This window comes from Galeopterus variegatus, unplaced genomic scaffold, assembly GCF_000696425.1.
Source record: "Galeopterus variegatus unplaced genomic scaffold, G_variegatus-3.0.2 Scaffold204, whole genome shotgun sequence".
Lineage (NCBI taxonomy): Eukaryota > Metazoa > Chordata > Mammalia > Dermoptera > Cynocephalidae > Galeopterus > Galeopterus variegatus.
The window spans coordinates 14,805-32,349 of record NW_007726315.1 but is presented as its reverse complement, the minus strand read 5'-3'; the positions used below and the strand labels follow the sequence as shown (position 1 = coordinate 32,349).

General features: G+C 40.8%; 1 protein-coding gene and 1 non-coding gene across 2 annotated transcripts; one reads left to right on the top strand and one right to left on the bottom strand.

The window, feature by feature from the left end:
- Positions 1–9,737: 9,737 nt before the first annotated feature.
- On the top strand, positions 9,738–9,811 carry TRNAI-GAU. Its single transcript has one exon. It is a non-coding gene; the product is annotated as a tRNA-Ile (tRNA).
- A 3,397-nt stretch (positions 9,812–13,208) lies between these two features.
- On the bottom strand, positions 13,209–16,474 carry AMIGO2 (adhesion molecule with Ig-like domain 2). Its single transcript, XM_008565813.1, has 2 exons — positions 16,115–16,474; positions 13,209–15,762 (listed from the first exon to the last, which is right to left on the bottom strand). The coding sequence occupies exon 2, from the start codon at positions 15,698–15,700 to the stop codon at positions 14,135–14,137; it is 1,566 nt and encodes a 521-aa protein (XP_008564035.1). The 5' UTR covers positions 15,701–15,762; positions 16,115–16,474; the 3' UTR covers positions 13,209–14,134.
- Between the last annotated feature and the right edge of the window lie 1,071 nt (positions 16,475–17,545).

The window sequence follows — 17,545 nt, the reverse complement described above, 5'->3', positions numbered from 1 at the left end:
ATTTGTGGCAATGCAGAACTCCCTTCAGAATTTCACTCAGGGCTGGTCGTATGGCAGTGAACTCCCACAGTTTTTGTCTGGAAAATACACTATTTCTCCCTCATTTCTGAAGGATAGGCTTGCCGGGTATAGTATTTGGGGCTGGCAGTTTTTTCTTTTAGTATTTTGAATATATCATCCCATTTTCTTCTGGACTATAGAGTTTCTCTTGAGAAGTCTGCTGTTAGTCTGATAAGGACTCTCTTATAGGTGACTTGATACTTTTCTTTTGCTTCTTTTAAGATTCTCTCTTTGTCTTTGAGCTTTGCCAATTTGACTGTAATGTGTCTTGGAGAGGATCTTATTGGGTTGAATCTGCTTGGGAATCTTTAAGCTTCCTGGATCTGAAGGTCCATGTCTCTCCCTATACCTGGAAAGTTTTCTGTTATTATTTCATTGAATAGGTTTTCCATGCCTTTTCCTTTCTCCTCCCCTTCTGTAACACCCAGATGCTGGTGCCCTTAAGGATGTCTGCTAGCTTTCTTAGATATTCTTCTTTTTCTAAGTACTTTTTTCCTTTTCTTTGTTTGCCTGGGTTATTTTGAAAAGATCATCTTCAAAATCAGAAATTCTTTCTTCTGCTTGTTTTAGCCTGCTGCTTAATCTCTCAGTTGTGTTTTTTATTTTGTTGAGTGAATCTTACAGTTCCATGAGTTTTGCTACATTCTTTTTTAAGGTATTACTCTCTTTGTAAATTTCTTCCTTTGTATCCTGGATTTTTTTGTTTTTTCTTGTTTCATTGTGTTGTCTGAGTCTTCTCATATCTCAATGAGTTTCCTTAAGATTGTTGCTTGGAATTCCTTTTCAGTCATTTCAAGGGTTTCCTGCTCTATATGGCCTGGTCATTTCAAGGGTTTCCTGCTCTTCCTTTTCAGTCATTTCAAGGGTTTCCTGCTCTATATGGCCTGGTATTTGAGAATTACTGTATTCTTTTAGTGGTGTCATATTTTCTTGGGTTTTTGTATTTCTGGTATCTCTATATTGATGTTTGGTCATCTGGTAGAGCAGTTGCTTCTTCTATTACTCTGGAGTGGGCTTTGAGGAAAGAGACATCTTATTCTTTTTCCAGTCTCTGCTGCTGACTCTCTTTGGGTCAATGCAGTCTAGTGTCTGATGGGCCACCTGCATGGTATCTGTGGCTACTGCTGTGGTGTCAAAAGTCACAGCTTTTGTAGCAGCTGTGACTGTGGTGGTGGCTGTGGTGGGCCACATGTGTGGAAGTGGTGTTTTAGGCGGGTTCCTTGCCTGCTTCTGGGCAGGGGGTGCTGCCCTCAGCTCCTGCCTAGGACCCTGGGCATGCTCCTTGCGTACTTCTGGGCATGAACACAAATTCTGTGGTCACTGTCAAAATGATAATGCCTCTTGTGTTTTCAGAAATATTTTTATGGGATTTTTCAGTTGGCCAAATGGCTTCAGTGTCTACTTTTTGGCACAAGTATCAAGGTGCTACCAGACCTAATATGTGTAAGACATGCTCTTGGGATCATTTTCCAACAGAAATGTTAGATTTGTGATGATTATTTTCAGTCTGAAAGGGTCTCCCTTGTGGCCATAAGTAGCATCCTTTCCTGAGATGGCTGGTAGGGAACAGAGAACCCGTCTGCTGTCTGTGGTAGATTGCTTTGGACAAGCTCAGGTAGGTATTTGGCCCTGGAGCTCACACTCAAAAAGTTCTCCCAATGCAATGACAAGCATTCTTAATTCTCCTATTACAAATTTTAAAAAATGGTGTGGTTAAGTTGTCCAGGTACCCATCAGCATGTGGCCTTTACTCTGACCTCTGGCAGAGAGAGGACTGTGTGGCCCTGCAAAGAGCACAGGCTTTGGAGTCAAGGGATATAAGATCAGATCCCATCTCTGCTACCTACTGGCTATGTTACATAACCTCAGCAAGTTTTCCCATCTGAAAATGAGTCTATTAATGCCTACCTCACAGGGATATCTGACTTCTTTGCAATTATGTTAGCAAAGAGCTTGGCACTGTGCCAAGCACACAGAATAAGGTCATGGGGCCTACAACAGTTATTTTTGGCAGCTCTAATGTGTTGTTGCTTATATTTTTAAAAAAAAGCCTTTAAAAAAGTGAAGCTAAAAATTGTAGAATTTTTATCTAATACCCAGTGATATCTGGATGCTTATTTTCAGTAAAATTTGTGGTAATTTCAAATTTAGAATATTAATAATGAATCACAAAGGGTGGGCCTTATCCAGGAGTAGCCAAGTGCTTTGAAGCCAGATAAACTTGGGTTTTGATCTTGACTTCCTACTTACTAGCCACATGGCAATGTGGGATTAATTAATTTCTTTCAATTTTCTCAAATGTGAAATGGGGCAATAGCGCTTACTTTAATGTGTTGTCTTGATTAGATGAAACAACACGTATGAATTTTTGCTCTGCCATTTACTCGCTGTGTGACCTCACATATTTCTAAATCCCTCTGTACTTCAGTTTGCTCACAAGGCAGGTGGACTTCACAGTAATCCTAACTCAGAGGGTGTTATGAGGATTGCATGGGTTAGCTCATGGGAGGCACTTAAACAATAGCTGGCACATGGTAAGTGCTCAATAAATGCTGGCTACTCATTTTTCATTGTCACTTCTTTATCAGTTTTGTTGTTGACAGCCAGAAACCAGGTTGTGAGATGGCAATGACACAGACCTGAAAAAAAAATGCTTTAACAGTATACAGTATAACAGGCCAAGAGGAGCAACCTAGTGCAAGTGGAGCACTGCCCGCTGTTGTCCTGGGTTTAGTTTATATGGACTCTCAACAAGAAGCAAAGAGGGGTGGAGGTGGGAGGGGGAGTGGCTGCTCTGGAAACACTGATGGAGGTGACAGTAGCAGAGGTGAGCCGCCTCTGAGCCACTGAACCCAGTCCTGCTGCTATCTCTGATGGTCCTTATCACCCTACACTTCCCATTCACAAAGCACCTCACATCCCTACGTCATATTTATACTCTGATGTCCCCCCTGGGAGTAGGCGCATATTCTGAGTGGACAATCTCCATACTACACACCTCACCCCAGTTAGGTTTCTTCTTTTCCTTGGTTTTCTCTGTGGCAATGCAAGTTTCTCCTCACACCAGGAACTAATTCAGAAATACATTGCCATGGAGGTTGCTGGAAGTTTGCACGCATTGGCAGAACAGTTAATTGGCCACACAGCCTCCACAGAGGTCATCTCTGACTGCACGTCAGAAGTGACTCAGTAAACACTACATCTCGACGTTTATTCACTACAGCTGTCAGAATTCCTCCTGACAGAACTAGATTCCAAAAAAAAAAACCCTGTTCCAAAGATAGGAGACAGCTTATTAAATTTGTGTCAGGCCTACCGGCTGATACGTTTTAAGCCCAGTCTGATTCCTTTCAGGCCCCTGACATGTGCTAATTGGCAGCTCCAAAGATAGGAGACAGCTTATTAAATTTGTGTCAGGCCTACTGGCTGATACGTTTTAAGCCCAGTCTGATTCCTTTCAGGCCCCTGACATGTGCTAATTGGCAGATCTCTGTTAACAGATGCTGCAAGGAGACAGATATTGGGCTTCCTGCTTCTCCTGTACTCAGCATGACGTCTTTTCATAAATACCAAATGGGATGCCTTACACAAGTGGGAAATACATGCTAAATGGGTGCTTAGATGTATTTAGACAGTTTATTCATCCCTGAATATTGCACAATATTCACCTCTTTTGGGGGGTGAAGAATATCACAAACTGTAGGGCAAGGTAGAAAATGTGCCACATGGAAATCAGCCACATTGCAAACTGTAGGTGCCTGTTGTGGCCTCTCCTCACTTCAGAGTTCATTGCAGTGGGCAGGCTTACAGATCCTTCACGGGCACTCGATCACTCACTCAATAAATATTTATTATTTGCTGGGTCAGGTTCTGTTGTTGGCACTGGTAATACAACACCAAACCAAACAAAAATTCCTGCCCTCATGGAACATACATAGTAAGTAAAATATACAGTAGGTCGTATGGTGATGAATGCGATGGAGAAAAAACAGGAGAGGGGTATGAGATGGGCTTAGGATGGGGTGGGGAATTCAACTTCAAATAACCTGGTCAGAGGCCTCTCTAAGACAACATTTGAGCAAAGACCTGAAGGAGGCCAAGCTAGTCAGGGGGAATTGGGGGAAGGGTATTTCAGGAACAGGGGAAGAAGCACAAAGCCCCTGCATGGGAACGTGCTGGGTGTACACAGAGGCCACCAGATAAGAGCAGAGTGAGGCAGGGGACAGAGCACTGGGAAACGAGCCAGAGAACTGGTCAGGGTGGGTAAGGGCTTGCGGACCTCCATAAGGACCCAACCATGGCTACATTTTAAAATCCCCTGCAGAGCTTGTAAGCTGAGTGAATCAGAATCTCCAGGGTGGAGCCCAGATATGGGAATGCGTCTGAAATCTCCACATGTGCCTCCAGTGATTAGCCAGGGGTTGAAAGACATTTAGTGGTAAGGTTCTGAGCAGAGGAAGGACATGAGCTGGCTTATGCTTCAGAAGGGTCAGGGTGGTTGCAGTGTAAAGAACAGACCCTAGGAAGGCAAGGGTGGAAGCAAGGAGACCAGTGGGGCTACTGCAGTAACCCAGTGAGTGATGCTGGTGGCTTGGACGTGGGACATGGAGGTGGTGAGAAGAGGTCCCACTTTGGGTATATTTTGAAGGTAGAGCCAATGGAATTTTCCCACAGGTTGGGTTTAGGGAGTAAGATTAAAAGAGTAGTCAAAGGTGCTCCAGGGTTTTGAGGCTAAGCAATTAGAAGGATGGAATCCCCATTTGACCAAAATGAGAAAGACCATGGGAAGCACCCAGAAGATATTTCTAGGTGAAATACAAACACTTCACATGAGAACACCCTTAGAGTAAAGTGCTCAGTATCTGGCACTTAAAAAGTTCACTAATGCTTTTAAGAGAGAGTGTGCGGGGTGGGGCTGGAGGGCAAGTATCTATAGCGGAATATCTTTAAGGTGGTGGTTTGTTCCAAGCATTTCCCAGAAATAAGTAGAGGAGATGAAGACATAGCCAGGAAAAACTTCTCGTAAATTCTTCTGCCTCCATCTCCTCTAAATCTCTACACCCTGTGGGAAGAGACTTCATTGCCTGGCAGGAATCCTGGCAACTGCCCCTAAAATCAGAGAAACATGGGATGCTTGATAGTGGTAGATAACACTCCCATCTCCCCCAGTGTGCAGTGCTTAAAACTGAATACCCTGAGTGACAAACAGCAGGAGAGTTAGCCAGTCACCCCATCATTATATGAAGAAAATCCTTATATAGCAATTCCTGAATCTCATTCTTTACAAAAACCTCGGACTTTGTACTGTATATGATTTCATTTTCAAAAACGCTGCCAAATTCCTAAGATGCTTAATGTTGACCAATTAAATAAGAAAAAAAGTAATAATACATTTGTCATTCAAATCACTGCATTCTATAGCTAATTAAGATCCTATTGCAAATTATATATAATAATTAATGCTATGCTTTTGCAATTGAATCCTTACGTGAGTAAGATTTATTAACATAAATAGCTCCTGACAAACTTGGCCCAGGATCAAGCAATATATTTCCTCTGGGTTTTGGGAAAAAGTCAAAGTTATTATAAATTGTTGCTTAGGGGAGATATTTGCTATTTTCTCCACTGATTTGAAGTAGGTCAGATTGAGAGCTGAAGGCTTCCCTAAGGTTGTTATTAAGTATGAATATTAAAAAAAAAACTGAGAACAAATAAAAAAAAAACTTCTTTTAGTCTCTCCCATCACAGACCTTTCATCGTGTTTCCACCTCAGGCAAAATACTGTCTTTGGAAAAAGGAATACAGTTGAAGGAATAGATTTTAAAAAATAAAAATAAAAAATCAAATAAACTGTGCAATAGCTGTCCAAGCCTAGACTTTGAAAAAGATTTGCCGTAGCACAAATGCTTTGGAGAAGAATTTAACTATGCAGAGTTGGGGCAAAAATGTACACAAATGCTCAATAAGCAGTTTGGAACTGTTGTGATTTAATTCTGCAGGCCAATCTTATGTTATTTTCTCCTTGAAAATCACACCTTTCTGTCTCTTCCCACCCAAATCATTCATTCTTATAAAACTGGCTTAAGCAAATCAATATCTGGACTAGCAATGTAAATTTAATTACAGTGAGGCTTGGGTAAACATTAGCTCTAAGATATTTCTTGGTCTATAGAGTGATAACTGAATTAAGTAGGATTATTTCATCATTACAGTATTAAGCCCACATTGTTACACAAGAGAAGCTAATATTTCTAACTTTTTTTAGCCTAGCAAAATATGCTATAAGCATTTACATGAGCCCATTTAGTTGTTTCCTCCTTGAAGAGCTATGAAATAGGAATACATTGCAGCTCCATTTTCAGTGCAGAGAGAGAGGAATGTGAAGAGGGATCTTCACACTGGCCCCCTCCCAGGGGTCTAGTGATCAAACCACCAAAAGGCCCCATTTTCCTTTTTTTTTTTTTTTTGTCTTTTTTCGTGACCGGCAACGGATCGCAACCCTCGGTGTTGCTCCCGCACCTCGCTCAGCCAGTGAGCAGCTGGTCTGTATGTGGGATCTGAACCCTCGGCGGGAGCGCCGCCGCACTCCCAAGCAACGCACTGTAGCAGTGCGCCACCGGGCCGGCCCCCAAAAGGCCCCATTTTAAGGCAGTTTTGTGGATGCTTGTGCCCTTGTTTCCTGACAGCCACTTGAGCTGAACCACCACAGACCTGGGGCACACTCAACAGTCTCGCCTTCCATCATGTTGCATGCCCAGCTGTGGAAAACAAACAGGACTTCTCTAAACATAGAGTCCTCCCTGAAGCCTCTGCTCAGGCATTATTTCTTCCAGGTATCTTTCCCTGACCTTCCTGTCTTGGGTATTTCTATATCAGGACATTTGCCTCATGATATAATTATATTTCTGTCTGCCTTTGAAACCTGGGAGCAGCTGGTCATTGTTGATCTCCATCCAGGTCAAGCTCAAGGACTGGCACATATTAGGTATTCAGTACTGTTTGTTGAATGAATGAAAGCTAAGACATGCAAACACTTACTGTGTGCTAGGCTCTGGATGAAGAGGTAAAGAGAGGCAGAAGAATAAGAGCCAGCACTGGTTGAGGGCCAAAACAGTGTGCTGCCGGGGTTATAGGGCATCACTGCAAGGGAAGAGCACAGAGTAGAATCTTGAAAGCAGAGCCAGACCACTGAAGGAAAGGTAGCCTAAAGCCAGCTAAAAGGAGGTGGGAGGGCAAAGGGGACCTGATGAGCAAAGCCCCCTTATGAAGTTGAAAGGTATTACAGTTTAATTACAGTATAGCCATTAAGAGACTGGGTCTGGACCCAGACAAAACTGCGTTCAAATCTTGACTCCTTTACTACACGCTGTTTGGTCAAATCACTAAACATTTCTAAGCCTCAGTTTCTCCACCTGTAAAATGGACATAAAAATAATAACCTCCTCATAGGAATGAGACAAAATATATAAAGCCCTTAGCATGGGACCTAAACATAGGAAATGTTATTATTTTATTAGTCTCATTCCTCATGACCAGGCCACATTTAGAAGGCTTCACAACCGAAATGTGATGGAGGTGAGGGTTGGAGCTCTGAGTGTACATAGAGAAGCAATGTAAAATTTTAAGGTCTCTTCCTCCTGTAGATTTGATCAAGAATGATAGTATATCAGCAATAGAAGTGTAAATAGAATCCTTGATATTCATTTCAGAGCACTATTAACTAGCTTGCATCACCTCCCTACAATATCAGCTTTCTGAAGTTAAGGATCCAGCTAAGGTAACAATCACGGCATCTATGGGATGCTTATCTAGGGCTCAAGCCTGTGTCACATTAGCTCAGTTAGTTAAAGCAAGCTTTCTGCCCATTTTCTTCCTTTCTCACTTCCTATTGGCCAATGTAGTCACTAGTAGATTGTTTTAGTCCGTTTCGTGTTGCTATAACAGAAATACCTGAGACTGGGTAATTTATAAGGAAAAGAGGTTTATTTGGCTTACGATTCTGGGACAGCTGCATCTGGCACAGGCCTCAGGCTGCTTCTACTCATGGCAGAAAAACAGCAGGCAGCCAGCGGGTACAAGCAGATCACATAGTGAAAGGAAGCAAGAGACAGAGAAGGTGCCAGGGTCTTTTTAAGCAACCAGCTCTCGCGGGAACTAATAGAGCGAGAACTCACTCACTACCCCTCCTCCCCCAGGGAGAGCATTAATCCATTCATGAGGGATCCACCCCCATGACTCAATCAGTTTCCAACACTGCCACATTGGAGATCAAATTTCCACATGAGTTTGGGAGGGGACAACACATCCAAACTCCATCATAGACAAATCAACTCTTAATTACTCTTGAATTGCTTTAGGTTTATTTGTTTCCTCTCCCAGTTGTACTGTAATCTTCTTTAAGGGGAGAATGTAGTTATTATGCATCATTTATGGCCTCCACAGTACCTAGCAATGCTCAGTAATCTCTTGGTCACCACTAGCCATGTGATGACTCTTGATCCTATAATTCTTGAGTCTATGACACTAAGATCCTATGGACACTACAAAATTCTCTAAAAATACATTTGATACTCTGCTAATATATTACCTTATAGAGAATTTTAATCAAGTAAGCTAGTGAGGCTATTTTGTGAAATAACTTTAAAATTGCCTTGAGAAATCCAATTTTAAAATTAGTTTTAAAAAATCTCCCATGGGGTCTGAATTGTCTGTACCACTTTTCTAGGAATTTCAGACAAATTCTCTGATACCTATTCAACAAAACTCAATAGAATAATAGAACTTTTACCCTGTAAATTGGGGTCATTTTTAATTTTAAAAATATTGAAATCAATCATTTATTCATTTAAATATTTTGATATGTAGTTTACAGAGATAAAGCAGATATTTATTTTGCATATTAGGCAGTTTCATGTGTGAAGGGCCATCAGACTGGCACATTGTGTTTTATAGGAAAAAAAATCATGTCCACCTTTGTTATGACTTATAATCCCCTGACTTTCCATTCCTCTTCTCCCCAGACTTGCTGTGAGCATTAATTCATTCACACTCTCACATTTATAAAAAGTTTACTTATGACCCATGCTTTACAAAGTCATCCTATTGGTAAAACACCTATACGAAATCTGTGGAGAGGTATTTTTTAAAGGAATATCATGATAAAAACAGTTTATTAGCTGGATCACCTGGGAAAATTATTTATCTTTTCTGAGCTTCTTTTCTCATCTATTAGGTAATATTTTCCATCTTTCAAGGCTGCTGTAATGAGGAATGATAATAAGCCAGCACTACCTCTCACAGTGTGTCTGGTACTTAGTAGATGCTTAGTAAATTAAAGCTATTGGTATAAATTCCATACGTACATTTTACAATTTACATTGTCTATTTTCCCATATTCTGCTTCCTCTGGTCCTTATTGTAAAAGGGCTCCCTTCCCTGGTATCTATCCACAAACAGCAATGGTCCGTTAAGCAGTCCTCTAAATTATTCAAGAGGATTTTATAAGGGTTTTTAGTTCTACTTTTTAAATATTAGCATTCAATAGTACTTGCATGGGCAAACTAATCATCATCTTTTCACACTAACTTTCATATTATAATATATAATAAAACACGGGTTTAGTGGCTGGCTCTTGGGCAGGGAGGGATGAGAGAAAACCATGAAAAAATCTTAGGGCTGGCTGGTTAGCTCAGTTGGTCAGAGCATGGTGCTGATAACACCAAGGTCCTAGGCTTGATCCCTGTACCAGCCAGCACCAAAAAAAAAAAAAAAAAAGTCTTAGTGTTCTCTTTAAAAAATATTATTCTAATATATTGGAAAAACAAAGGAGTTTTGGTCTCTGTAGATAAAATCTGCATTCAAACATCCTTGGGATATATCCTCACTTTACTATGATCTAATCAAATTTGAAAGCTCCAAAGCTCATTGTTATGAACCCGATCTGTTGTAGCTGCTTTCAAACTAAAAATAGCTTTAAAAATAAAAGAACGAGTGATTTAGTCATCTGAAAGCAGTTATTCCACAGTTTATAGTTTAGAAAACCATAAGTCATAAATTACAGCCAATAGTTCACTCTAAGTTTCATTCAGTATCAGTGAACCAAACTCTTGTAGAAAAAAAATGTTAGAAAAAAATATATCAGAATTTTCTTTTAGAGGACTAAGATTCTTCTTTTTATTAAATCAATTAGCAAGTAAGAATAATGTATTTTTGACATAGCCTCAAACACAAATTTGCTATGGCCCATCTGAGGATGTGTTTCATCAAAATAAGTATAATAAAAAATTACATAGTAAATTTTTAAAAAGTATTATGGGCAGACCTTACCTGTTTCCTGGATCAAAATCTTTGTTTCGGGAGTGTGTAGAGGGGTAACTGCAGGAAACCCTTGTTTTCTTAACTTTCCCCTGAGAGTATTAAGAAGCCTAGTTTTGACCTTGTGCTAGATCATTTGGTAAACCAGATGACACTGAAAGATGGCAGTAATCATGCAGCAGGTAAAGTAAAGGAAAGCCCATGATGTTGGAGGATGCTTAGCTATATCCTGTTTTAACAGGGCTTAGCAGGATGATCCAAAATCAAATGTCTTTTCAGAATTTGGACTCACAGTGTGTCTTCCTCTCTCTCTTATGTTTCCACCCCCATAAGTTTCACCTACGTCCCTTCTGATTAACATTTTAGAAAAATGTTCACGTAGAAAAATAAAAACCATTTTTCTGTGCAAATAATTCAAGCAATTAAAGCTAAAAGTGAATATATTTAAATGTCTCTAGGACAAACAGCAAGGACTAATGCAGAACTTGGCTATAAATAGGAAAATTCTTTCAGATGATAAATCTTAAAAGTGTATTTAAAAAAATTTAACTCACAATAAATTATAGAATACATTGTCATAAACATACAGGAAATAGTGGATCCAGTATCTTTATTATAGTGAGAAAATACTCTGAGCCTGAGAAAATTTCACTTTTATGATCTTGGCTTGATTTCTCTAACAAGTCTCTACCTCTCACAACTATGTAATAAAAAATACTAAGTGGCTTAAATGTATAACCCAGTTACATAAATCCAGATTTTTACTTGGAAGGAAAATTATATAAAAGTTTTGAGTAGGACAAATTTATAAAGAAAAAATTAATTTTGCTCCTATATTTAAACTACATATGATCAGGCTCTTACCAAAAAATTTATACACCTAAGAATTTAAAATTCCACATTATAACATTTAGTTCCATGCTTTTTTTTTCATAACCATGCTTTCTTATTTTTGGTCAGAACACAAATTTGCTTTTCAGTGTTCAGGATTTTTTACATTTTCTTTTTTTGGGATATAAGTATCTTAGTTTTCTATCTCAGCCCATCCTATCCTTTAACCAGTGAGTAAATATTAGGATCAGCCAGGATTAGGTTCCACTAATTCCCCATTCCTAGCACGGTCCATATCTCCCTGCCAAATTAACACTTATTTCCTAGGATCAAGGTTTGAGGGCTGGCAGGACCTTAGATGTCCCATCCAGAAAAGATTCGATTCAGGAATCCTCTCTGCTATTTCCTTGTCACACTCTGAGAGTACCAGGGTACTTCAAAAAGCACATGGAAAGATTCATATTATCTTTTAATTCTATCTTTCCACAAACTTTATGAAGTACCTTCTTATTCAAGGTTCCTTGAAGCAGCCTTGTCCATTGCCAGGTAGCTTATTGGTTCAAGAGTTTTTTCTTGTGTCCAGACTAGATGTGTGATCCCAAACGAATCACAGCATCTCCTCAGTCTGGATTTTTCTAAATATGAAGAAGAGGTGATGATTGACAAGGCCATACAAATCATAGAATCCATCCTAATTATTTAAATGGCAGCAACTAGAATTAAATGCTTGCTTGTAACATTTTTGGTTCTAAAGGACTTTGAAGGGTGAGGTCAGTGTTTAAGGTCCAGGGAAGTAATTTTTAACACCATGTAATAAGAGTTTTTTAATGCTACTGAGCACTAGTTCTGCATCCTATTCTCTAAAGATACATTTCCTGGCCACTTGTTCCTTAACCCCTTGCTGACCAGAGTCTGCCACTGAAAGCCCCGCATGGCATTTAGGCACCATGTAGGGTGCTCCCACCACGTGTCCATTATTATTATTATAGACACCATTCCCAGAAAACCACCACTGTTAGAGTCAGTGGTTAATCTTCCACCCTCATCTGCTTCTCTGTAATATGTTACTGTTGCCCTCTCCCATCTTTTAAAAATTCTCTCTAGCCCCAGTGACAATGCATCCTTGATTCTCCTTTGCCATTTTTTGATAACTCTTTTGTCTGATTCCTTGGTTCCTTCGCCACGCCCATGCCCATTAAAGGTAGCCGTTCCTTTGATCCCCTAATCTCCCCCAGTGAGAATGCCGAACCCCACTTCCCTTCTATCTGTAAAGGATTCTGTCACTAATTCACTGTTCGACCTTAACCCACCACCTTCTCTGGGATTCATTCATTGTTGAGAAAGGGGAAGAATGTACGCATTCATACTTGATGATCCCGATGTCTTTACAGTGCTATGCTGGTTTATCCTAATCCCATTCCTGTATTCCATCAGTATGTGGTACAATTTCAGAAAGCCAGTGTAAGTCTGTGATGGAGCAAGACCACCCCCAAATCATCAATTCCAGTATGGGAAGGAACCTCCACTTCACAGCTGAAGAAACCTAGGTCCAGGGAAGATATTTGATTACCTCATGGTAGAGATGGGGATAGGAAGGAGGTGTCTCAGGCTCTCACTTGTGGCAAAATCAGGGTTGAAGTGTCTAACGTATATAATTATATCAGAGTAAAAGGTGTTAATAGAAGGTATAAATTGGCCTAGAAAACATTAAAGCCTTCCCCCTCTTTAAAAAATAAACTCTATGGGCCAGCCCTGTGGCGCACCCAGGAGAGTGCGGTGCTGGGAGCGCAGCGAAGCTCCCGCCACGGGTTCGGATCCTATATAGGAATGGCTTGTGCGCTCACTGGCTGAGCGCGGTGTGGGCGACACCACACCAAGGGTTGCAATCCCCTTACCGGTCACGAAAAAGACGAAAAAAAAACAAAAAAAACTCTATACTGCAACTACAAAAGTTTTGGAGAGATATTTGCTATAGATGGTGCTTTACACAAGATAGCACAATCTGATCACATAAAACATCTTAGATGAATGTTTTTAAAAGACAAATAAAACAAAACATCAAGTCACGGAATACGTATATTTACATTAGTTCACATGTCCAAAGCACAGTACAGTAAGGTCTATTTAATAGTTCATATAATTTAAGATTTACATATACACAAGCATATGAACAAATATCAATCTGCCAAAACAAAAGTTTAGGAAGTTACTCAGACATTTTGGTGTTGACATCTATATATTTATGGCAACAAATAACAATGACTTTAATCTTTCAATGAGATCTTTTGTACAAAGATACAGAACGGAAAGAAGACAAACACATCTACCTTTCTTGCACTATTTATCTAACACCAGAGAGGATATGGCATTATCCAGTAAATTTTACCAGTGTAGTCTGTTCACTCTGGTCTGAAATAATGCTTTTGACTAAGACATTACCAAATTGAAGTTTACTTCCTGCTTTATAAACAATTGGTTGATTCTTCCTTCTACAACTTTTAAAAATACAATAGTACTAATGCTTGTCTGTAAAATAACTCAACTTTGGTCCTAATAAGTTAGCAAAGTCTATTTTTAAAGAACACTAACACATAAAGTCTATTTTTTCTTTTAAGAATCCTGAAAAGAGGAACAATGTGAGTCATATCACCTCCAGACCAGCTCTGAAATTATTAATGGTGCTAAAGATCATGATATTGTTATCTAGAATTTAAACTTTGGAAACAACCCCATCTTTCTTTGGCACATTGAAGAACCAGAGTACTTTACTTCATTTCCTGTCAACCATTTTAAGCGACCATGTGGTTGTATTTAAAAAACAAAAAACAGAAAAAACAACATGATTTCTGTCCTGCTGTTTATTTCGTAGACCACACACAAAGTTAAATATGGAGAGATTAAATTACATCATACAAATACAGGCACAGAATTAACTGGACGCCACAAAGGGTGTGTCTGAAAACACTGAATTGACTGAATCCGAGTCGGATTTCACCCTTGTGGACTTTAAGATGCCCTCAGCTATAACCGTCTCACTGGGAAAGAGCCTGACCTTCCCATTCTGCCCTGCTGCGGTATCCTTCAGGGGCTCCAAAAAGACCACTCTTTTACTTGCACCTGCCTTCCGTTCATCAGCAGAGCCATCGCTAGCCGGGCCGGGAATGAGAATGGATGAATGGGCATTGCTTTGGTTTAGCATATTTTTCTGTCTCTTGGTTTTACACTTGCAGGGACATGGGGTCAGATAAAGGTACAGAAGTACCAAAACAATACTGGCCACGCAGGCGGCAAGAGTAGTAAAAGCTGTGTTAAATGCCTCATGAGCATGGGATTTGTTGATGGTGAAATTGCTGACGTTTATTGTGACATCCACAGTTTCATTTAACAGGCGTTGCCTATTCATTGCAATACAAGAATACACTCCAGCATCCTCAAAACGAGGGCTTTCTATAACCAGACTTCCATTGTGAAACACGTGAAAGTTTTCTATCTCTTTATCCGGCTCCAGCAATCTGTTATCTGGACCCACCCAGATGAAATCAGTATTTGCATTACCAGTCTTGCTGTCACAGTGGACCATCAGCCTTTCCCCGACCTGAGCCTCATGAATAAAGCCAAGTGCACGGAAGGAACCATTAATGATGCTGTCAGAGCAATTCATAAGGCTCTCCTGGAGCAGAAGCACTTGATGGAAGTGCTTGGAGTCAGACCACAGGCGACAGGTGTAATCGTTCTTAAAATCCATCACTGAGCTAAACTGCCTTCGATACCAAAAGATCAGCAATGAGTACAGGGAACAGTCACAGACAAATGGGTTTCCATGAAGGTAGATGCCTCTCAGCTGTTTTCCTGGCACTAAGTTTATATGGTGCATTGGCATGGAAGGGATCCGGTTATAAGAAACATCTAAAAACATCAGTTCAGCCAGCTTGAACCGTCCAACATACAAATCCATAGGAAACTGCGTGAGAAAGTTTCCACTTAGGTATAGTTTTTGCAATTGGGAAAGCCCTCCAAACGCTGACGGATCCAGATAGGAAATGTGATTGTTGTAAAGCAGGAGCACTTCCAGAAACTTCAACTCTTCAAACACTGCATTTTTCACTGTCTTCAGCTTATTGGATGATAAGTCAAGACACTTCAAATTTGGAGTTGTGGAAAAACTGCCCGTGGAAATGCTGGTGATGTTGTTATGACGAATAATTAGGGTGTTCAGCTTTACTAACGATACCGGAATCCACTCAGAATCCAGAAGCCCAATTCTGTTATAACTCAGATCCAGTCTCTTAATCAGTCTGAAAAGGTTTCCAGGCACCTTGGACAGATTTTTGTTGGTGCAGCTGACAATGTCGGTGGCACAGATGCAAGCGGTGGGACACACCCCAGAGGCACCCGGGCTCACAGTCACCGTGATCATCAACAAACACAGCAGCTCCCTGCAGCCCGGTCTGACAACTCCAGACAGGGTGGGCAGTGTGTGTAAACGTAAAGACATTATGGTCGCCTCGGAGCCTCTTCCCGGCGCCTTTCCACCAGCCCAGACTCCCACCAGTGAACCTGGTAAACAACATTTAAGAGGGGAGAACAGCAGAAGTTAACCCTTAAAAATCAGACCTTATTTTCTGTCCAATAACTTTTGAAATGGATTTTATTTCACACTGGGGAGCTCTGCTTGACTTTTTACTATTAAATACATTTTTTTCCTGGGTTACTCCTGCTCATCGACATGACAGTCACATTCTCTCAAAACCAACATCTGTCTCACCATCAGAAACTCAATTTTTTTTAAAAAAGGATGCATCCTGCGTTTTTTAAAACTCCCTCCAGCAGACACAAAAATACACAAACGCATCCTATAAACAATTAAACGGAAATATTCATCAAGCCCCCAGTCCAGAAAACAACTCACGAGCTGGGAAGCCTCTCGGGCTCCGGGGACAGGCCGCCGGCAGTGGTGTCTTCTGAAGGTCTGCGCGTCTGTCTGTCCGCGCCTGTCACTTGCACGTTCCAAGTTCCTTTCTCTCTTGCTCCCGGCGGGCGGCAGCCTCTCGCAGGCTCTCAACTTTGGGGAGTTTCGACAGCCGCGGTGGCGGCGGCGGCGGCGGCAGCAGCCCCAGTCGCAGCCACCCTCTCCGCCGCCTCGGGTTGGTCCTGCCGGGCTCCTCTCATTGCACGGCTGAAGGTACCGCCTCGGCGCTCTGGCCGCCGAGTGCCCGCGCGCGGGGCGCCCCGCTCCGGGAGCCCGGTCCGAGGGGCGGGGGCGCGGGCAAAAAATAGTCTAAAAAGAAAAAGTGACTTTCAAAAATGGAAGCAGGAAGCTTATGTTATCATAGTTGCAGGCATATCATAGATGCATTATGCAAAGGTTACACAGCGTAAACTACATGCACTCAAAATCCACTGAGCAGGCTATCCATTTGAAGAACTGATTTGGGGGGTTCCATTCATTTGTTGAAGGGAAGAAAGTTGTGAAAGGTTTGGGTTTACTAGTTGGGAGAAGAGAAAGGTAAGAGTTGCCCTTAATAATGGCACACAATATGACCTCATTTTTGTGGAAGTAACATTTTTATCTTTCCAGCATCCCAGAACTCTCTTCACCTTCTTCTAACAGATCTCCTTTTTCCACTAGAACATAACTTCCATGAGGGCAGCGATTTTATCTGTCTTGGACACTATTCTATTCCCAACTCCTAGAACCCTGCTTGGCATGTTCAACAAATTTTTGATCCATGAACTGATGAATGGGAAAGCTATTCTAGGTGGTTGAGGGATGGTTTACTCCAACTGAGTCTGTTGGTTGCTGTTCTGCTCTTTGTACTGCAAAAAGCTTGTCTGAAAGATGGAGGAGAAGGAAGGGAAAGAGGAATCCTGCAAACATTATTTAGGTCCTAGATCCAGAAGTGCCCGAACACTTATACTTCCTTTTTAATTACATTTTCCATCCGCCCCCCTTTTTTTTTTTTGCTTAAATTGTTTTGAGTTATACTTAAGTACCTTGTGACTAATAGAGCCCTAATGCCTATAATGATAGTGATAATAAATATGTATTGGGCCATTATTATGTGCTAGACACTGAGCTCTATGTTTTCCCTGCATTATTTCATTTACTGCTCACCACAACGCTGTGACATTATATAATCCTATAACCCAGATGGTAAACAACTGTGTTTCAAATTATTTGAAAATGGAATGGGACAAAATTATCTCAAAGTTCTATTTGAAGGATTTAGATTAAAGAGAAGAGAGACATTTCTGCCAGGGTTGCCAAGACAGATGGTTGAGTTGTCTTCTCAGGAGTTTAAAATAGAACAGATAGATATTTCTCTGTCCGTGTGGCATA